The following is a 23,736-nucleotide window of genomic DNA, read 5'->3' as shown; positions in this document are numbered from 1 at the left end:
TATATTTCCACCAGACATTCAATACCTGATCCACACTTTGACCCTGCCAGATGGCTCAACCATGTGAGTCCTATGTTTTCCTGTTTCTCATGACCTTGTCAATGACTTCTCCAAATTGAATTTTTGGAAACTGTCAGAAAAGCTGAAGCCAGAATAGGGCTCAGACTCTATTCAGCTCATCTTCTCCTAGAAACATTTATCCAACACCAGCAAAATCTCTAGACACAACTAGACTTCTGCTTGCTTGATAATTTTTGACACACTGTTTCCCTAGTAAGGCTTACATCATTTTAGACTATCACCAATAATGCATGAGTGGTTTCATCTCTCTTTGGTTAATTACTGGCTAATGAAACTTGGAAAAAAATGATTAAAAAAAAACCCCCTAAAACTCAAGTCTTGACAAAGCGAACATGGGTACATATAAGGACATCTTTTAGATCTTGGGGTCTGGAAGAAAAAGAAAAATAACCTCCACCAATCAGAAAGAAAATTATGCAACACAAGGGAATATAAATTCCAGCTATAGTTTCTGGATTTTATATTGATTAGGGATATATGTAGACAAGTGGTAAAATCTTTAAGAAAAGCAGGGGAGGGATGCCTGGGTGGCTCAATCAGTTAAGCATCCGACTCTTGATTTTGGCTCAGGTCACAATCTCACTTTGTGGGATCGAGCCCCACATCAGGCTCTGTGCTATCAGCACAGAGATTCTCTCTTTCCCTCTCTGCCCCTCCCCTGCTTGCATGCACACTCTCTCTCAAAATAAAGAAACTTTTAAAAAAAGAAAAAAGAAAGAAAAGCAGGGGAATAATTCACAAAAATGTCAAGTGGAGGCTACCTACTAGGATGATTCAATTGGAGAATATATCATCAAGAACAAAGAATGTTCTATTTTTTATGTTTATTTAGTTTTGAGAGAGAGAGAGAGAGAGAGAGAGAGACTGACAGATTGTGAGCAAGAGAGAGAGAGAGGGAGACACAGAATCTGAAGCTCCAGGCTCTGAGCTGTTAGCACAGCTTGGGCTTAATCTCAGGAGCCATGAGATTATGATCTGAGCTGAAGTCAGACACTTACCAACTGAGCCACCCAGGCGCTCCAGAGAATGTTTTATTTCTTAACTTGGGTAAGGTACATGAGTGCCCATTTTTTTTTTTATTATTCTTTAATGTATACATATTTGTTATACATATTGTTATGATATATATAAAGACTATTACAATGCTTTATATACTCCTTTGTATATGTGTTACATTACACAATAAAACAAAATAAGGAAACCAAATGCTCCTTTATGGAAAGACTTCAGATACGTTACTGAATGATAAAAATACAAAATCAAGAGAATGAAAAGACAAGGTACAGGTGAGGAGAAAAATCTTTGCATAACACATACCTGATAAAGGACTGGTACCCAAAATATACATAAGAACTCTTAAAAATCAACAATATCAAAACAACCTGATTTAAAAATGGGCCAAAGACTTAATAGACACCTCATAAATGAAAATGTAGAGATGGCAAGTAAACATACGAAAATATACTCAACATCATGTCATAAGGGAACTATAAATTACAATGAAATACTGTTACACACCTATGAGAATGGCCAGAATCCACAAGACTGACAGCACCAAATGCTGGCAAAGATGTGGAGCAACAGGAACTTTCATTCACTGCTGGTAGGAATGCAACATGGCACAGCCACTTTGAAAGACATTTTGGCAGTGTCTTACAAAACTAAACATACTCTTACCATATGATCGTGCAAATTACACTCCTTTTTACTCAAATGAGTAAATTATTTTTATCCCCACACAAAATCCTGCACATGAATGTTTGTAGCAGCTTCATGCATGCCTATCAGAACTCAGAAGCAACCAATCAATAGGTGAATGGATAAATAAATGGTGGTACATCCACACAACAGAATATTATTCAGTGGTAAAAATGAGCTGTCAAGCCATGAAATGATGTACAAGAACCTCAATGCATGTTGCTAAGTGAAATAAAAAACTAATGGTTAAATACTGTATGACTCCAACTGTACGACATTCTGGGAAAGGCAGACCTACGCACAGAGTAAAATGATCAGTGGGTTCCAGGGGCTCAGGGAGGGGTAAGGAGGATGAATAGTGGAGCACAGGGGATTTTTAGAGCAGGAAACTATTCTGTATGAAACTATAATGGTGGGTACATATCATTATGTATTTGTCAAAATCCACAGAAGGTACAACACCAAGAATAAAACCTAATGTAAGCTACAGATTGTAGTTAAAGTATTCATATTGGCTCACAAACAGTGGCAGGTGTACCACATTAATGCAGGATGTTAACATGGTAAGCCCCACGTGTGGAAGGAGTGAAGGTGTATACAAAAACCCTGCACCTTTCACTCACATCTTCTGTAAACTCAAACTGCTCTAAAAAACAAAGACTATTATTAAAAAACAAAGCACATAGAAACAAATCAGCATGATTACTATGCTATCCTATAAAAACTTGTATTTGTACTCATGTAAATATGTACCTAAAAACTCTGAAAAGCTACTCAAGTGGGGTGTCTGGGTGACTCATTTGGTTAAGCATCTGACTTCAGCTCAGGTCACGATCTCACATTTTGTGAGTTTGAGCCCCACATAGGACTCTGTGCTGACAGTGCAGATCCTGCTTGGGATCTTTCTCCCTCTCTCTCTGCCCCTCCCCAGCTTATGCTCTCTCTCTCAAAATAAAACAAACATTAAAAAAATAAAAAGAAAAAAGAAAACTACTCAACAAAGTAACAACAGTGGTATTGTGGAGGTTTGGGGGTAGAATTTAAATACACACATAGTCAGATATTTACTGAGTTTTTTGGCATCATGCTAATTTGACTGAGAAAATAAGATACACACAAAACCCCACATTTGCAGTAAAGAATGCTATATGAAATAACCAGAGACAAACTGATAAACCCCTTGTTTCTGGGGATGTTGTCCAAAATACCATCTATATGAAGGTCCATAAAATTCATTCAGATCTAATACCAGAGAACCAAGGAGATGCCACTCAAAATCAATTCAAGACAATTAACTTGGTTTGCTTTTTGGGTGCTGGTACTAATCAGTTATTCTTACTACATTTTCCTTAAGTTTTACTCATCTCTGCCTTTCTATTTCATTTTCTGGGTCCTTATCAACTTCCTCAAATGCACTAAAAAAACAAAATTGGGAAAAACAATCAACTCACCTGGGATTTGTTCATTTTTTGCAGCTTTGGTGTAAAGGCTGAGAATTGTGAAGGCAGAACTGGAAGACAGAAGAAGGAAAATATTGTTACTAATGATGTGACCTGCTTTGGAACACCTACAATGACTTATTTACAAATCCTTACACATCACTTAGGAAAATACCACCTACTGGGAGAGTCCCTTGCCTCTTCAGAAGGGACCTAAATGATCATGCTGGCAGCACTTACCTTCAATCAAACATTGTGAGACACCAGAAAAGGCAAAACTAAGACAACCCACTATCAAGAGACAAAGCAATCAACATAAACTTCAACTGATGAAATTATCAGACAGGGAATTTAAAACAACTATGATTTGTATTTTAGAAGCTTTAATGGAAAAGGTGTACACCATATACAAATGAGAAATTTCAGAAAAGATGAAAACTGTAAGAAAAAAATCAAATGGAAAAGAAAGCACAGTAACATAGTTGGAAGAAAACTAACAGGTTCAAGAGTGGATTCAATAAAGCTGAGGAAATTTTCAGTAATTCTGAAGATAAGTTAAAAGAAATTACCCAAAGTGAAACACAGAAACAAAGTAGAATGAAAAATTAAGTAAACAGAGAATCCAAAGGCTATAGTTCAATATCAAATGGTCTAACAAACATGTCATTGGTATCCCAAAAAGAGAAATGAGTATGGGACAGAACAAGTATTTGAAGACATAATGACTGAGAATTTTCAAAAAATAATGAATGATACCAAACTATAGATCTAAGAAGCTCCAACAGTTTATCTAAACAGGATAAATACCAAACCAAACCCAAAAATATGTAAGATATCATATTCAAATCACTGGAAACCAAGGTTAAAGAGAAAGTCTGGAAAGTAGCCAGAGGGAAAAATGGCACATTATATAGAGGACCTACATCAAGAATCACAGTCAATTTCTCATCAGAAACTATACAAGCCAAAAGAAATGCAGTGACATCTTTAAAATACTTTATTACTTATTTATGTTTTATTTATTTTTGAGAGAGAGTGTGTCATAGCATGACAAGAGGAGGGACAGAGAGAGAGGAAGACAGATAATCCCAAGCAGGCTCCATGCTGTTAGCACAGAGTCTAATGCAGGGCTCGAACTCATGAACTGTGAGGTCATGACCTGAGCTAAAATTAAGAGTTGGCCACTCAACCAACTGAGCCACCCAGGCACTCCTATTTTTTTTTTTAAGTTTATATATTTATTTTGAGAGGGAGAGAACAAACAGAGAAAATCCCAAGTAGCCTCTTCACTGTCAGCACAGAACCCAATACAGGGCTCGATCCCACCAACTGTGTGATCATGACCTGAGCCAAAATCAAGAGTCAGACCCTTAACAAACTGAGCCATCCAGGTGCCCCTACAGAACTTAAAAAAAAAAAAAAAAAAAAAAAAAAAATCAAAAAGAAAAAAAAAAAAAAAAAAAAAAAAAAAAAAAAAAAAAAGCAGAGCAACTTTCAGCCCAGTATTCTATACCCAGCAAATACATCCTTCAAAAAATTAAAGTGAAATCAAAACCTTTTTGAACAAAAACAGAATTCATTACCAGTAGACTTGTACTAGAAGAAATATGTAAAGTAGTTCTTCAGGTAGAAGGAATATGATACCAGACAAAAGCCTGAATCTATACAAGAAATAAAGATCTTATGGAATGGTTAAAATAAAGATGACTCTAAAGGAATCTTTCATACTTTTAATCACTCTAAAAGATAACTGTCAAAAAATAGCTAAGTTTTGTGGGGTTATGGCATATGTAAAACTAAAACATATGACGATAGTGCAAAAGATGGGATGATGAAATTGGGAGTATATTGTTGTAAGGATCCTATATTATACATAAAGCAGTATAATATTATTTACAGGTCCACTGTGATTAACTCCAGATATGTATTGTAAACCCTAGGGCAACCACCAAAAAAAAAAATTTAAGGGGATATAAATAAGCCAATAGCAGAGAAAAAAAATGAAATCACAAAAGTACAAACTAATCCAAAAGTAGTTGGAAAAAGTTAAATATGAATGAAGACCAACTAGGACAAGTAGAAAAAACTAGCAAGATGGTAGATTTTAATTAAACCATATTAATAATTGGCATAAATACCCAATTAAATGATGGAGGTTGTCAAACTGGATAAAAAAGGAAGGCCAACTATGTGCTGTTTATAAGCAGTCTGTTTGAAATATAAAAACATACCTAGATAAAAGTAAAAGGATAAAAAAAGATATGCCTTGCAAACACTAACCAAAAGAGAGTGATTATATTAATATCAAAGTAAAATTCAGAACAGTATTACCAGAGATAAGAGTGATATTACACAGCATCACCGTGATAAACACCTTGTGAATGTGTCTAATGACCACACGACATAACAATCCTAAATGTATATGTACCTAACAAAAGAACTTCAAAATACAAGAAGCAAAAATTGACAGAACAGAAAGAAAAAAATAGATAAATTCACAATTATAGTTGGAGACATCAATAGTCTTTTCTCAGTGACAGAACAGGTAGATAGAAAACCAGTAAGGAGACAGAAAAATTGAACCATGCTATCAACAACGCTGACTCATTTTGTATTTATAAAAGACTCCACCACCAACAGCACGATAGTCATTCAATCACATATTAAATATTCCCCAGATAGATCATATTCTTGGCCACAAAGAGTTTTAAAGAACTAAAATTTATAACAAAGTATATTCTTTGACAAAAATAGAATTAAACTAGAAATCAATTAATAGAAAGAGATCTGTTAATTTCTTCTTTTCAAATACTTGGAAATTAAACAACAAACTTCTAATAACCAATGGTTGAAAAAGGAAGTCACAAATTAAAAAAAAACCCAAAAACCATAGAACTGAATAGAAATGAAAGCACAACATATTAAAATTTGAAAAGATATAGCTAAAGTAGAAGTACAGCATTAAACTATTAACTACATTAACTGTAACTATAAACAGTTATAGCATTAAACTATATTATAAAAGAAAGATTTTAATCAGTTACCTCAGCTTCCACCTTAAGAAACCAGAAAAAAATAAATTAAACCCAAAGCAAGGATAAAGAAGGATATAATAAAGTTAAGCACAGAAATCAATAAACGGGCATCTGGCTGGCTCGGTTGAGCATCTGACTCTTGATTTCAGCTCAGGTCATGGTCTCAAGGTTTGTGAGTTCGAGCCCCACGTGGGGCTCTGTGCTGACAGGGTGGAGCCTGTTGGGATTCTCTCCACCCCCCCCCGCCCCTTTCTGCCTCTCCCCAACCATGCACTGTCATACTCTGTTTCTAGAGATAATTTTTTAAAAATCCCTCAAAACAGAAAAATGGAAAAATTCAATAAAATCACAACCTGATTATTTGAAAAGATCAATACTATTGATAAACCTCTAGTGACACTGACCAAATGGGGGGAAAAAAGGAGGACACTAATTACCATGATCAAAAATGCTGGAGGAGCCACTACTATAGATGCTATAGATATTAAAGAGTTATTCTTTAATAACAAAAATAGAGGGGAACCCAGGTGACTCTGTGCTGACAGAGTGGAGCCTGTTTGGGATTCTCTTTCTCTCTCTCTCTCCCCCTCCCCTGTTCATGCTGTCTCTGTCTCTCTCAAAATAAATAAACTTACAAACATTTTCTAAACAACAGATAACCACTGGCTATGCTAATTAAGGAGACAAAAACAAAAAGGGGAAGAAATCCCAAATATACAAAATAAGAACAATGGAAAATAAAAATACAAGAGAAAAAATATGAAATCATGGAAAAATGATTTCATCTTCAACAATAAACTACATAAGGATAAAGAAAAGTGATAAACTGTTTTTTTAATGACAAACTTTTGTAGAGTATAAAGTGCCATTAAGGGAGACAAAACATAACAAGACTTGAACACTAGAAAGGCCTACAATAAGATCCAACACCATAAAGGTGTCCATTCCCCCTAACTAAATGCAGCCATTAATAGGATCATAATAAAAGTATTGGCAGATTTTTAATGCAAATGTTTCTAACGTACCAGTGGAAATCATAAGTCAACTAGCATAATCTCAAAGTGGTAAAGGCTTCTGAGTGTCATAACAGGCAAGAGTAGTAAATTCAACTATAGAGAAATTCAAAACACTGGCAAGGCCAAACTACCAGGGAGCAAAATCAAAAGGCAAATGAAAAAACATGTGCCACTCACACAAAATATCGGGAGGCTCGGATACACCACCCATCTAAGCCTCCGGTTTTTCCTTCAGTTGCAACTGAGATACTAGCGACGTCACAGGCTAGGTGTGAGAACTAGAGTGAGACTTAGCCTAAAAGGCTTTTGCAAAGAGGTCAGAGCTCTTTTGGCACGCCGTGTGCATCAGGAACTTGGCTGGGGCTTTCATGCCTCCCTGCACCAGGTGATGCTCAGGCACTCAGCACGCGGCTTCCGGGCGCCGCCAGGTGTGTGCGGCCCCGCCCCTGGCCTCGCCCCGCGCCCGCGGGGCCTGGTCACGCGCGCACCCGTCCGGGCTTCCGGACTCGTTCCCGCGCGACAGGAGACCCTGGCGGCCAGTCGGAGGCGCTTCTCCTGACAAAGGGAGGAAGACGAGCCCTCGCCGCCGCCCTCTCTCGCCGCCGTCCCCGCCCCCGCACGTCCGGCCAGGAGGGCCCCGCCAGCCCCGCGCGGAGGACGGCGCGGAGCGGCCCCGGACACCGCCCCGAGGGTCACCGCCGCCTGCGAGTCGCCGAAGTTTGGGCTCCCACCCTGCGCGGTCAGGAGCCCATCCCTCATCTCCTTCTCCGCGGCCCCCAGCCCTCGCGTAACTGCATGGCAGCCCCCCCTCATACCTGGAGGGGCACAGCCTCCACTTGTGGCTCAGTGCCAAGCCAGGTCACGGCGCCGGTCAGCGAAGACGCGCGGAGACCCGGGCCCTGTCACCCACTCGCGGCAGGAGGTGGGGGAAGGGCAGCCACCGGCGCGCTCGCAACACTGCACATGCGCAGATGCAAGGGCTGCTTGCCGTCCCAGGGTCCTCTGAGGGGCGGCTCATCCAACCTCGGGACTACATTTCCCATAAGTCTTTGGGGCCCTGCTATAGGGACTCTCCGGAAAGTCTTCATCTGGTTTAGCGGGTGGCGTGAGACTAAAATAATCCCTGGCCTGGACTGTTTACTTACCCCAGAAAGGGTTATGAATTAGAACCACGTCTTCCCAAAGAAAAAGAAAAACAAAAACCTGGCTTTGAAAGATTACATAGGTAAAAAAAAAAAATTACATAGGTAACCCATGATAATGTATTTAAATTAGAAAATATAAAATAAAAGCAAGTATTCTAAATTTTCAAAGATAACTGTGTGTAACATTAAGTGCATACCTTTCTGATTTTTTAAAAATAAAATTGGTCATGGGGCGCCTGTGTGGCTTAGTCGGTTAAGCGGCCGACTTTCGCTTGGGTCATGATCTCGCGGTTCGTGGGTTCGAGCCCCGCGTCGGGCTCTGTGCTGACAGCCAGCCCAGAGCCTGGAGCCTGTTTCAGAGTCTGTGACTCCCTCTCTCTCTGACCCTCTCCTGCTCACGCTGTCTCTCTCTCTCTCTCTCTCTCTCCCCCCTAGAAATAAGTGAAACATTTAAAAAAAAAAAAATTGGTCAGAGGCGCTTGCCTGGCTCGGCGGACCACGTGACTCTTGATCTCAGGGTTATAGGTTTGAGGCCCATATTGGGTGTAGAGATTACTTAAAAATAAAATAAAACTGGCCATAAAGATATCATGTGCTACAACTAGCTTCTTTTTTAAGATTTTTTAAAATTAATTTATTTTGAGAGAATGTGTGTGTGTGCCCACCTGAGCGTGCCTGCACGTGGGCATGCTGCCAAGCAGACAAGCAGGGGAGGGGCAGAGAGCGAGAGAGAGAATCCCAAGCAGACAGCACTGTCGGCATGGAGCCTGACATGGGACTCAAACTCATGAACGTGAAATCATGACCTGAACCGTCAAGAGTCAGAAGTTTCATTGGCTGAGCCACCCAGGTGCCCCAACTTTTTCTTTGTTTTTTAAGGGCAGTTTTATGTTCACAGCAAAATTTGAGGGAAAAGTACAGAGAATTTTCATATACCACCTGCCCCTGCACATGCATGGCCTTCTCCACTATGAATATCCCCTACCAGAGTGGTACATTTTTGTTATAATTGAATATACATTGACACATCACCCAAAGTCTATAGTTTGCATTAGAATTCACTCATACATAATGACATGTATACACCACTATAATATCATACAGAATAGTTTTTCATCCCTCGTGTTCCATCTATTCATCCCTTCCTCACACTCCCTGAGCCCCTGGAAAACACTGATATTTTTAGGTATGCATAATTTAGTATAGCTGGAATCATATAGTATGTAGCCTTTTCAGATTAGCTTCTTTCGCTTAGAAATATGCATTAGAGGGGCGCCTGGGTGGCTCAGTTGGTTAAGCGTCCAACTTCCGCTCAGGTCATTGTCTCACAGTTCGTGGGTTCAAGCCCTGCATCTGCTGTGTGCTGACAGCTCAGAGCCTGGAGCCTGCTTCTGATCCTGTGTCTCCCTCTCTCTCTGCCCCTCCCCTGCTTGCACTCTGCCTTTCTCTGTCTTTCCAAAATAAATAAACGTTAAAATTTAAAAAAAAGAAAAAAAAAGAAATATGCATTAGAGGGGCGCCTGGGCGCCTGTGTGGCTCAGTCAGTCCAACTTTGGCTCAGGTCATGATCTTGTGGTCTGTGAGTTTGAGCCCCACAACGGGCTCTGTGCTGACAGCTTGGAACCTGGAATCTGTTTCAGATTCTGTCTCTGTCTCTGTCTCTCTCTCTCTCTGCCCCTCCCCCACTTGCTCTGTCTCAAAAATAAATGAACATTAAAATTTTTTAAAAATATATGCATTAGAGGTTACTGCATATCTTTTCATGGCTTGATAGCTCATTTCTCCTTTTTTTTTCCTTAACATTAAAACATTTTTACCTCTACACCCAATATGGAGTTTGAACTCACAACCTGGAGATTAAGAGTTGCATGCTCCACGTGCATTGAGCCAGCCACGTGCCCCAATAGCTCATTTCTTTTTGCCACCGGATAATATTCTGTTATGTGGATGTACACCATTTATCCATTCACCTTTTGAATGGCTGCTTCCGAGTTTTGACAATTATGGATAAAGCTGCTATAAACACTCATGTGCAAGGTTTTGTGTTGACATAAAATAACTTACTCGTTTAGGTAAGTACTAAGGAGTGTAACTGCTAGATCATATGGTAAGAGTATAATTAGTTTTGTAAGAAACTGCAAAATGTCTTCCAAAGTGGCTGCACCATGTTGCATCCCCACTAGCAGTGAATGAAAGTTCCTGTTGCTCCACATCCTTGCCAGCATTTGGTGCTGTCAGTCTTGTGGATTCTGGCCATTCTCATACGTGCACAGTGGTAGCAACTAACTTTTTTTTTTTAAGTTAATTTATTTATTTTGAGAGAGAGAGAGAGAGAGCGCACACACGAGCAGGGGAGGAGCAGACAGAGAGAGAATCCCAAGCAGGCTCTGGACCATCAGTTCAGAGTCTGATGGAGGCCTCGAACCCACAAACCATGAGATCATGATCTGAGCCTGTCAAGAGCCAGACACTTAACCAACTGAGCCACACTGGTGCGCCGCAACTAACTTTTAATTAAAATAATGTGTAGTGTTAAAAAGTTACTTGTACATCAATATTCATAGCAGGTTTATTCACAATAGCCAAGTGGTAGAAAGAACCTAAGTGTCCATCACCAAAAGAATGGACAAATAGGGGCGCCTGGGTGGCTCAGTCAGTTGAGCATCCAACTCTTGGTTTCAGGTCTGGTCATGATCTCATGATCGGATTGAGCTCAGCGTTGGAGAGCACTGTCAGCGCAGAGCCTGCTTGGGGTCCTCTCTCTATCCCTCTCTCTGCTTCTCCCCCCTCCCTTTCTCACAAAATAAATAAATAAACTTTTAAAAACTTTAAAAAAATGGGTAAATAAATGTGGTATATACATATAATGGAATATTATTCAGCCAAAAAAAGAAGGAAATTCTGTCATATGCTATAATGTGGATGGACACTGAAGATATGTCACATGAAATAGCCCCGATACAAAAGGAGCATTATTGTGTAGTTCCACTTACATGAAGTATCTAGAATAGACAAGATCATAAAGAAAGTAGAATAGAGATTACCAAGGACTAGAGGGAGGAGGCATGGAGAGTTAGCACGTAACAGGTAGGGGGTTTCTGTGTGGGATGAGGAAAAGGCTCTGAAAAGTTTCCATGTAGGATAATGGGGGTGGCTGTACCACACTGTGAATACACTTAATGCCATGGAATTATATGCTTAAAAATGGGTAAAATGGTAAATTTCATGTTATGTATATTTTATTAGAATTAAAAAACAGTATACTGGATGGAAGTGATGGATGCATAACTCTAAATTCATAAAAATAAAATTCTTGAGAAGGTCTTTTTGTTATTTACTGTTTGCACTGTTTTGATTATTTGTTTGCTTGATGGGATAATTCCATACTTCATCAAAAAGAAAAACAGAATACTTGGGACAGTTTTTTAAAAAGAAAGGCTAATAAGTATTAGATGTAAAAATACATTACACAAATTAATGAATACTAGTGAAAGACTGGAATATTCATCATTCTTGGGCTACTCATTAACAATTCAAAGGAAAAATATTAGAAAATGTTAGTTCCCAAGACTGCATAGTAGATTTATTTGTTTACGTTTTTATTTAAATCTAGTTAGTTAGCATATAGTGTATTATTGGTTTTGGGAGTAGAATTTAGTGATTCAGCACTACGTATAACACCCAGTGCTCATCACGATAAATGCCCTCCTCAATTCCCATTACCCAGTTAGTCCCTACCCGCCCACCTCCCTTCCAGCAACCCTCATTTGTTCTCTATAGTTAAGAGGGTCTTATGGTTTGCCTCCCTCTCCCTTTTTTCAAAAAATTCCTTCCTCTATGTTCATGTGTTTTGTTTCTTATAAAAACAAGAGTGAAATCATATAGTGTTTGTCTTTCTCTGACTAACTTATTTACCTTAGCATAATACACTCTAGGTCCATCCACATGGTTACAGATGACAAGATTTCATTCTTTTTTATGGCTGAATAACATTCCACTGTGTGTGTGTGTGTGTGTGTGTGTGTGTGTGTGTGTATCACATCTTAACCCATTCATCAACTGATGGACATTTGGGCTCTTTCCATAATTTGGTTATTGTTGGGTTGGTAGTGCTGCCATGAATATTGGAGTGGATGACGTGCCCCTTCAATTCAGTGTTTTTGTGTCCTTGGGATAAATACCTAGTAGTGCAATTGTTGGGTCATAGGGTAGTTCTATTTTTAACTTTTTGAGGAAGCTTCATGCTGTTTTCCAGAGTGGCTGTGGATTCAAGGTTTAAATTTTAAAGTGGAAGCTATCAAAGTTTTAAATAAATGATAAAGGGGGTGGGCGCCTGGCTGGCTCAGTCAGAAAAGCATGTGACTCTTGATCTCCGGGTTGTGAGTTCCAGCTCCATGTTGGGTATAGAGATAAGGAAAGAAAGAGAGAAAGAGAGAGAGACAGATGAAGGAAGGAAGGAAGGAAGGAAGGAAGGAAGGAAGGAAGGAAGGAAGGAAGGAAAATGGAATGTTTTTTATATTCTTTGGGTGAGAAGGTATGACACCAAAGTCAGAAATCATAAAGGAAATAATTGACAAATTCAACTAGAGAGAAAATTAAATTCTGAAAAAAAAAATGCTTTAAGCAAAGTTAAAGACAAATAAACTTGAAAAATATATGTGGTACATATATAAAAGAATAATGAATTTAATTTATAAATTCTTACAAGTTAACTGAACCACAATAAGAAAAATAAGGATATGAATGGCCAATTAAAGAGGAAGCACATAGAACAATAAATTTACCAAAAAATGTTTCTCTTGGGGAGGCTGGGTGGCACAGTTAGTTAAGCATCTGACTCTTGAATTCATCTCAGGTCATGATATGAAATCACGGTTCCTGAGTTTGAGCTCCGCATTGGGGCTCCATGCTTTTAGTGCAGAGCCTGCTTGGGATTCTCTCTCTCTCTCCCTCTCTCTCTGTCCCTCCCCCATCCTTGCACTCTCTCTCTCTAAAAAATAAATAATAAAACTTGAAAAATGTTTCTCTTTACTAATGTATATAATATCCTTTGGACCTATAAGTTGGGCCAATATTTAAAACAATAATGATACCTAGAGTTGGAATAATTTGGAAAAATATCTTAAAAATTTATTTTAAATGTTTATTTTTGGGAGAGAGAGAGCAAGCATGAGCAGAGGAGGGGTACAAAGAAAGGGAGACACAGAATCCAAAGCAGCTCCTGGCTCTGAGCTACCAGCACAGAGCCCAATGTGGGGCTTGAGCCCAAGAACTGCAAGATCATGACCTGAAGTCAGACACTTAACCGACTGAGCCACCCAGACGCCCCTGGGAAAACGTTTTTATACAATTCTGGTAGGACTGTAATATGTTAAAATCTTTCAGAAGGCCTCATTGAATCAAAATTAGAAAATTTTAAATTATCATAATCCTTAATCATGTACAAGTACGCACATACAAGCATGTCCTCACATTGTAGCTTATATTTGCAAAACATTGGAAACAAGCTAAAAATATTTCAATAGATGTAAGTAAAATATAAATTGTGGTGATATCTCAATAGAATTTGGAAGGCACTGAAAATGATAATGTGCACTGACTACATGGGGGAGGTGTCTAATACACTGAGAAATAAAAAAATGTAGAGCACACAAGAGTATGTAGAATGTGATAGTATCTTTGTAAAAATTATGCATGTTTGGAAAAGACTAAGTACTGGAATGTACAAAAAGCAGGAAGACCCCCCCACCCCCCATATGCACACACAAAATACATTCTCCTACCGCCTTATGCTTAACAACAGAGAACTCGCACTTTGGATCATTTATCCAGGCATGATTTTGTAACATCATGCCTTGGTCATTTGAAAAATAACTGGCTGACTTAGGCATGAAGATCTTTTAAGTGTTGACACATTTTATTACATAGTATCAAAGGACCACCCTAATTTCACCCCGGTCTCCTCAGAAAAGCTGTAAGCATTGGGAAGCAGATACAAGTTTTTGCCAAAATTCTAATTTTCACCTGAAAGCTATTTTTTCCTTGGGCAATAAATATAATCAGTTGTTTTCCTGGAAGTGACAGCTCACTTCATTCATGTTTGAGAAAATGTCGGCCAAACATCAAGTCTTCCTTTGACTGTCAGCCAATCAAGTAAAAATGGTGTTCCATGGGAAAAGCGCCAGTGCAGTTCACCACTGTAGTGACTGCACAAGTGATTTTCCTGGAGACACCGTCATGCTCCTGCGGGCAGCGGAAATACTACAGACCTCCTGTTCCATCAGAGTGTTAAAGAGACACAAAGCTTATGACTTAAGACTATTAAATTGTTGCTGCTCCATTAAGGTGATTTTTAGGTGAAACTAGCACTTCTCTATAGTTGCGTGAGAACACAGAAAGCAGTGCTGGCCAGTTCAGTTTGGTGCCACTCTCTGGGATCCTGATGGGCACCAGCAGGTCCTCCCTCCCCTCCAACTGCCTTTGCATCATCAGTGCGAATGTCAGTTCAATGAAATAGGAAAATGATCTCTAAGTATTATTATTAAAATAATCTTGACCTCCTGGACTCTTGCAAATGTCTCCAAGACCCCATTGTTTCCTTAACAGTATTCATATCCAGCTGGTGTTCATCTTTCCAAATTCTTTCCGTAAACATCACATATTTTTTCAGATTGTTAAAACCCAAGATCCAAATGAGTCCACGTCCTAAGATCGGTGTCTTTTAATATGAAGGTTTCCTCTCCTTCCATATCTTTTTTTTCCTTTGCCATTTATATGTTGAAAACACTCTGTTATTCTGAAGAATTTCCACATTCAGATGTCCCCCGATCACCTTAGAATTTAATTGCCAACTTTCTGTTCCTTCATCTGGACTTCAAACCTGAGGAGGTCAATGTTTAGTAAGAATTTTTGGCCCAAAATTAACCGCGTTTCCCTACTCCTTGCCAGGTCTTAAAATGATTCGTTTTCTAAGGTACTGAGTGACAGGCTTAGTTCCTCCACCAGGTGTCTTTATTTTCTGCTCTTTGATTCAGCGTTCCTGCAATCAGGGTTTATTGAGCACCTGTGAAGGCCCAGCTGTGAGCAACACACAGCGCTCCCCCCGTTTGTGAACTTATATTCCAGTTGGGGGGCAGGCAGTAAACAAAAAGTAAAATAGGAAGTGTGTCAGATGGCGTTCACCACTGCGGAGGTCGTATCAGGAGTGCCCCAGTGGGGTGCATTTTGGAACAGACTGGCTAGAGAAGGCTTGACTGAGCAGGTGAGGTTTGAGCCAAGACTCCACAATCAGGTGTTAGGCTCCATGATCATAATTCAGAGACTCTACAATCAGACCTCTTACTGGCAGGTGTCCTTGGTTATTTCTAGTGGCTGACAACACCATCTGGTTTCCTTTCGTCTGAGCAAGTTGGCTTGCCTCCCTCTTTCATACCTGAGACGATGGAAGGGAGTGGTAGCTGATCACAGCTCTCGGAGTCTGGGGGCTCCGAGAAGTGGCCTTTCATCTATTTTTCTCACGGCAAAGTTACAAAGTAGGAAGCTTGCAAAAAAAAAATTCTCCTGAATCGGAGGAAAGTGAATATGTCATACTTTTGTTCCTTCATTTTAAACATAAGTTAAACATAAATGGAACAGCCTGGACCTGGAAAAATCCAGTTATCTTACTGAGCATCTGACAAGTCTATTGTTCTCCCTGATGAGTGAAGGATTCTTCACATGGCCAATGGCTAGGCAAGGTTCCATCCAAGGATCCCCGGGGCATTCAGTGACTGCTTCATTCTCTGTGCCTTTCCAAGACTATGTTTAGTACAGATGAGGAATAAGAGAATGATAAAGGCAAGAACTTACGAAGTTTGTGACACAACTGTGACCAGACCCTCCAATTCTGTGGTCCCTCCAATTCTGTCCACCTGAGGGTATCAGGCGCTGCCTATGCATCCTGAGTCTCGCAGCATCACCCAGCTTTTCAGCACGGTCCACCTGAGGGGGACAAGAGGTACCCTGTGTCCTGCATCAGAGGGAGCTGCCTCTTCAGTCCATTTTTCCTCCTGGCTCAGTATTAGGACTGCAAAAAAGCCCCAGTCATTCTGAATAACTTCTAGTACTGGATGGGTTATTTTTATAGAGGATGCAGCTACTTTTATATGGGTCACAAAGGTATGGGTATGAGTACTATTGGGCAGAGTGTTATTACAAAATGAAGCAGTTGAATCAAAGACTTCCATTTTTCATGAGTAGATCCAGAAAGAGAATGGATCAGGGGGTCCACTGGTCCAAATACCTCTGTTTACTAATGGAAAGATGAAAGCCCGGAACTTCCGGCCTCCGGAACTGTGAGAAATACAGCTTTGTAGTCATTCATGGATTCGGCAGCTCTAACGGACTAAGATAGGCCCTTCTTAGCTGGGACAGTTGCTTTGATTTTGCTTGCTTTTGATGACTTTGACAGTTTTGAGGAGTTCTAGCCAGATATTTTATAGAATGTGCGACTATTGGCATTTGTTTGGTGTTTTTCTTGTGGGTATAGGTTCTGGGGAGGAAATGCTCAGAGGCAAGGGAGCATTTTCATCATGTGTCAAGGGTCCAGTGTCAATTTCCTAAGGCTGTCATTAAAAAGTACCACAAACTGCCTGAAAGCAACATAAATTTGTTCTCTCATAGTTCTGGAGCCTAGAAATCTGAAATCAAGGTGTTGGCAAGGCCATGCCACCTCTGAAGCCTCTGGAAAAATCCTTCCTTGCTTCTATCTCAGTGGTTTCCCTAGCTTCCTTGGCATGCTGCTGCATTGTCCCATGACATTCTGAGCTCTTGTCTCTCTGTCTCTTCTCCTCTTCTTACAAGGACACCGGTCATTGGATTAAGGGCCAACCCTACTCCAGAATCACTTCATCTTAACTAATTACATCTGCAATGACCCAATTTCCAAATCAAGTCTAATTCTGAGATCTTGAGAAGGACAGGAATTTTGGGAGGGTATTCTTTTTTTATTTTTAAACATTTATTCAGTTTTGAGAGACAGAGACAGAGTACAAATGGGGGAGAGGCAGAGAGAGAGGGAGACACAGAATCTGAAGCAGGCTCCAGGCTCTGAGCTGTTGGCACAGAGCCCGATGAAGGGGCTCGAACTTACAAATCATGAGATCATGACCTGAGCTGAAGTCAGCTGCTTAACCGAGATACCCCAGTGCCCCTGGAAGGATACTCTTGAACCCAGCACAGGTACAGCTACCAACATGATTTATGGCTGCTGCTGTTGACCTTGGCCATCTGGCTGAAGTAGTGTTTGTCAGATCTCTCCCTTGTAAAGTGACTCTTTTTCTATGCAATTTCCATACTGTACTCTTTGGAAGAAAGTCATTATGAACAGCTCACATTTAAGGAGTAGAAAGTTATGCTCCCTGTCTTTAGGGTAGGGTACCTTCATAACTTAATTGGAATTCTTCTGCACAGGGGACCTGACTCTTCCCCCCATTTATTAATTTATTCAGTCAGTCCAGTATATATATATGGTTGTATCTGAATTCTTAGTCCATGCCCCTGTGCCTGTGTGTAGTTCCTTTTGTAATTGTCTTACAAACTCCATTCCCTAAGTCACTTAGGTCAGCGCTTCTTTCTCCCACCCTCTTCAGTGAGGTTGCTTCCCACATTTAGAAAGATAGCAGTTAGATTATCTTATCATAGTCTGAATTCCTTCTTGGGATCTTCCGACCCCCTAAATGTTTTTAAAAATTTGTTTGTGATGAACTATTGCAATAAACTATTGCAGCTATTGCATCTATGCAATAGATGAACTACTATTCATCAAAGTAAAAAGCTTCTCCACAGCAAAGGAAACAATGAGCAAAACTAAAAGGCAACCAACGGAATGGAAGAAGATATTTGCAAGTGACATATCAGATAAAGGGTTAGTATCCAAAATCTATAAAGAACTTATCAAACTCAACACCCAAAAAACAAATAATCCAGTGAAGAAATGGGCAAAAAAACATGGATAGACACTTCTCCAAAGAAGGCATCCAGATGGTCAGTCGACACACGGAAAAATGCTCAACATCACTCATCATTGGGAAAATACAAATCAAAACCACCTCACACCTGTCAGAATGGCTAACATTAACTACTCAGGCAGCAACAGATGTTGGTGAGGATGCAGAGAAAGAGGATCTCTTTGGCACTGCTGGTGGAAATGCAAACTGGTGTAGCCACTCTGGAAACAGTACAGAGGTTCCTTAAAAAATGAAAAATAGAACTACCCTACGACCCAGCAATTGCACTATTAGGTATTTATCCAAGGGATACACGTATGCTGTTTCAAAGAGGTACATGCACTCCAATGTTTATAGCAGCACTATCAACAATAGCCAAAGTATGCAAAAAGCCCAAATGTCCATCGATGGATAAATGGATAAAGAAGATGTGGTATATATACACAATGGAGTATTACTCAGCAATCAAAAAGAATGAAATCTTGCCATTTGCAACTATGTGGATAGAACTAGGGTGTACCATGCTAAGCAAAATTAGTCAGAGAAAGACAAATATCATATGACTTCACTCATGAGAACTTTAAGATACAAAACAGATGAACATAAGGGAAGGGAGGCAAAAATAATATAAAACGAAGTAGGGGAATGACACATAAGAGACTCTTAAATATGGAGAACAAACAGAGAGTTACTGGAGGGGTTGTGGGAGGGGGGATGGGCTAAATAGCTAAGGGGCATTAAGGAATACTTCTGAAATCACTGTTCACTACATGCTAACTAACTTGGATGTAAATTTAAAAAAGGAAATTAAAGAAAAGAAAAACAAGACTGAGGACAGTTGCAAAAAATTTTTTTGTTTGCGGTAAGGTTTACTCTTGGTGTCGTAAAGCTTCTATAGGTTTTGAACATTGCATAAAGTCATGTATCCACCATTACAGTAGAATCCTTAATAGCTTTACCACCCTAAAAACCCCTTGCAGTTCATTTATTCATTCTCTGCAGCTCAAATCCCTGGCAACCACTGGTCTTTTTGCTGCCTAGAATGTCACATGGTTGGAATCATACAGCATGTAGCTTTTTCAGACTGATTTCTTTCACTTTGCGATATATATTTAAGATTCTTCCATGTCTTTTTGTGACGTGATAGCTCCTTTCTTTTTTTGTAGCTGACGAATATTCCCTTGTATTGATGGGCTATGGCTGGCTTACCCATCCACCTTTGGATGGATATCTTGGTTGTTTCTAGTTTGGGGAGATTATGCATAAAGCTGCTATAAACATTCATGTGCAGACTTCTGTAGGGACATAAGTTTTCAACTCGATTGGGTAAGTACTTAGGAACATGATAGCTGGATCATATGGTAAGACTATGTTTAGCTTTGTAAGAAATTGTCAAACTGTCTTCCAAAGTGACTGTACCATTTTGCATTCCCACCAGCAACGGGTAAGAATTCCTGGTGCTCTGTGCCCTTATAAGCATTTGATGTCAGTTTTTTTTTTTGGATTTTAGTCATTTTAATAGGTGTGTAGTGGCATCTTGTTGTTTTAACTTGCAATTCTGTGTGGACAGGTGATGTTCAATAGTTTTTCATATGCTTATTTTTCATGTGTATGTCTTCTTTGGTGAAATGTCTGTTCATATCTTTTGTCTATCTTTAATTTTTTATAAACATTTATTCATTTTTGAGAGACAGAGACAGAGCGTGAGCAGGGGAGCAGCAGAGAGAGAGGGAGACACAGAATCTGAGGCAGGCTCCAGGCTCCGAACTCTCAGCACGGAGCCCGATGTGGGGCTTGAAGTCACAACCCACCATACTATGACCTGAGATGAAGTTGGTCACTTAACCGACTAAGCCACCCAGGCTCCCTTGCCTGTTTTTTAATCACATTTTTTGTTTTCTTTTGTTGAGTTTTAAAGTACATCTAACACCCAAATCCCAGGTCCCAAATACTACTGTTCTCCACTAAAATGAAGCAGAAGTCCTTAGAAAAGTGGTTGATTACTGGTCTGGGCAGGGGAAAGACAAGATGAGCCTGGAGCATCTTACAGTAGTAGAAAGTAAGACGGTGCTCAAAAAAAGGTGCGGGCTAGTCTAAAGGGCAGAGAAACCTATGACAGAGGCCTCCAGTGGCCAAAACCGGAACTGAGCAACAAAATAATGACGGTATTAGATTATAACCTATGGAATAAAATAAATTTCCATGAATCCATATTGGTAATATGTAAATAAGTAAGTAAATAAATAAGGCAAAATGGATGGCTCTTTATTAGAGAATAATTCTAATTAAATAATATAGAAGGAATAAGAGAAGTAGAAAATCACCAATAGGAGACACAATTACCACAATAACAACTATTGCAGACAAGATCCACCAATGGATGCTAAAGATAGTGGATGAAAGTGAGGCAAAACAGGATATTTGCACAGTCTTAAAGTATCTACCCCAATATATGTATTGATTAAAAAGAGAAAAATAGTGGGGCGCCTCGGTGGCTTAGTCGGTCAAGCGTCCGACTTTCGCTTAGGTCATGATCTCGCGGTTCGTGGGTTCGAGCCCTGCGTCGGGCTCTGTGCTGACTGCCAGCTCAGAGCCTGGAGCCTATTTCAGAGTCTGTGTCTCCCTCTCTCTCTGACCCTCCCCTGCTCACGCTGTCTCTCTCTCTCTCTCCTAGAAATTAAAAAAAAAATTTTTTTAAAAAGAGAAAAATAGTAACTTCACAGTGCAGACACCCCACAGACATGACCGAAACCAAGTGCTCAAGGTTAATGTCACTGCTCAGAAGACATATTGACATCTTAAACTGCTGATGTGGTTTACTGAGAAGAGCAAATTTCCTCTGTGGCATTCTTTCCAAAAATGCATGTCCTCAACCTACTCACGAGAAAACATCAGACAACCCAAATTGAAGAACGTTCAATAAAATAACTGACCAGTACTCCTCAAAATGTCAAGGTCAGATGACATGGAAAGACTAAGGAATTGTCGCAGATTATAGGAGACAGAGAAGCAGAGACAACTAAATACAGTGTGAGATGATGAGTACACCTTGGACCAAACAAAACCCACCTCAAACTAGGACTCATGGAAGAACTAGTGAAATCAAATTTGTAGTTTAGTAAAGTACCAATTCTCTAACTGTACCAATTAATATTTTACTAGTTCTTAGTTTTAACAACTGTACTATGGCTATATAAAATGTAAACATCAGTGAAAATCAGGTTAAGGGTATATAGGACCCCCCTGTACTATTTTTGCAACTTTTCTGTTAAGTCTAAAATTATTTCAAAAGGAAAAGTTAAAAAAATAATTTTGATACTCACCTTTTTTTTTTTTTAATTTTTATTTATTTCTAGGAGAGAGAGAGAGAGACAGCGTGAACAAGGGTGGGTCAGAGAGGGAGGGAGACACAGACTCCGAAACAGGCTCCAGGCTTTGAGCTGGCAGTCAGCACAGAGCCCGACGCGGGGCTCGAACCCACGAACTGCGAGATCATGACCTAAGCGAAAGTTGGACGCCCAACCGACTAAGCCACCCAGGCGCCCCTGATACTCACCTTTTATCTGCTAGTTATATAAAAGTACCTTCCTCTTCTAGAACTATGGTTGAATAGATGCATCTCCAAGCTGGTGCCTCAGTTGTACCTCCCAAAGGTCATGCCACCTATTGCTCTGTAAGGTCAGTGGCCTCTGACCTGACCAAATAAGTAAATAAATACATAAAATGGGTTGTTGGGCCTTAGGTGATGTTATGTGGTTTACTGTGATGGGGGGATCAAATACTCAGTGAGCCTTCAGACAATAGTGCTGGCTGAGGCCATGCAGGCATGAGAGGCAAACGCATACCCATAATATGTGTTGTGTGGATTTCAACTGAGATAAATTGCTCCCCTTCCAGAGTGGAAGAGGTCCAATGTAATTGGCTTGTTACCAAGTGGCTGCTTGGTCTCCTCGAGGAATGGTACTGTGTGTGGGATTCAGTGTTGTAGTAGGGTGGACACTCAGAGGTGGCAGTAGCCAGGTCGGCCTTAGTGAGTGGGTGCCATGCTGGTGAGTCCATGATTTGCATCTGTCCCCACTGCCATCGTGCCAGCACTGGCGTGGTCACTGAAAGAGGTTGGCCAATGACAGCTGGCAAACTCACGCCGTATGCTTTGTTCGGTCTTTTCCATGGCAGATGCTCTGTGGTGGGCGTTGCCATGTGATAGATGTGCGACTTTGTGCTTACTCCTAGAGATCCATCTACATGCCTCTTCTCCAAATCTCAGGCCCCGATTTCCCCATCTTTCTCTGCATATGCCCTTGACTGTGCAACCAAGCCATTCACCATTGCCCATGAGCTTGTGTCTACTCTTCTCCTGGGTCACTTTTCTTTTTATAAAAGGGGCTGATCAGCTGCATGACCTGGAGCGCTGCCAAATGGGAGGATTTCAGAGTTACCCCTAAGTGAAGCAGCAGTGCACCCCTGTGAGCTTACACTCTCATATTGAACCAACCCATTTATGAATCAAGCTTGAACTTTCCCCTCTTTTATCGGCTGGTCCTAAGAGTTCCCCCTTATGGCCACAGGTGTGAGCTGATGGAAAGGTGCTGAACAAGCAACGGGTGGGTGACATGGGGACCCGAGCCACCTACCCATACAGCTTATTTTGCCCTCTGGTCCTGCTTCTGCCCAATTTTGTCTGTTCCCCTTTTGTCTATTGTAACGAGTTGTTTCAGACTCACCTGACTTTATAAAAGACAGTGAGTCTGATAGAATAAAGTTCATGATGGCTAACTCTGGCCGGCCACATGGCCACTTGATGTCTTGTGGCCACTCCCACCATCTTAACCAGGACCTAGTAGTGGGCCAGGGGCACTTATTTGAATAGTGTATTGCCTTCTGTTGCAAACGTCACGGCCCTGCTCAAAACCTTAGGGATCTATACCGTGGTTCTTTTAGGGTTCATTACAAACTCTCCCTGGCATCTCTCCTCCAACCACAGATGCCTCCAGGACCCTTAGCCGTGGGTGGCTAATGGAAGCCCAGATACAGAACATTTCCATCAGTACAGAAAGCTGTAGTGGACAGCACCACATCTTGATCTAACAACTTACATGAAATATAGAGACTAGAGAAATAAATTAAACAATACCACAAGCATGCAATCATCCAAATACAGAATGTGGAAAATTCTACAGAGCAAGTGACCCCGTTTCCTTAACAAATAAGTGTCATGGAATAAAGGGGGAGTGGTGGGAAACTGGTAGAGATTAAAAGAGATTTATGAGGGGCGCCTGGGTGGCTTAGTCAGTTAAGCGTCCGACTTTCGCTTGGGTCACGATCTTGCGGTTCGT

At 40.4% G+C, this 23,736-nt stretch overlaps 1 protein-coding gene across 4 annotated transcripts in view; it reads right to left on the bottom strand.

Annotated features, from left to right (window-relative positions):
* ZFP1 (ZFP1 zinc finger protein) overlaps window positions 1-23,736 on the bottom strand; it is a 43,475-nt gene that overhangs the window by 16,369 nt on the left and 3,370 nt on the right. For 2 of the 4 annotated variants that reach the window (XM_039256442.1, XM_039256445.1), the window contains exons 1-2: window positions 8,085-8,470; window positions 3,231-3,289 (exon numbers count right to left, since the gene is read on the bottom strand). In XM_039256442.1, coding sequence (XP_039112373.1) covers window positions 3,231-3,245 — 15 coding nt within the window. In that variant the 5' untranslated portion in view covers window positions 3,246-3,289; window positions 8,085-8,470. Of the gene's footprint in view, window positions 1-3,230; window positions 3,290-8,084; window positions 8,471-16,262; window positions 16,297-23,736 lie in introns of those variants that run through there. The other 2 variants (XM_039256444.1, XM_039256443.1) reach the window with 2 other exon arrangements.

This window comes from Hyaena hyaena, unplaced genomic scaffold, assembly GCF_003009895.1.
Source record: "Hyaena hyaena isolate Hyena2069 unplaced genomic scaffold, ASM300989v1 scaffold_584, whole genome shotgun sequence".
Lineage (NCBI taxonomy): Eukaryota > Metazoa > Chordata > Mammalia > Carnivora > Hyaenidae > Hyaena > Hyaena hyaena.
This window is presented reverse-complemented; position numbering and strand designations above follow the sequence as displayed.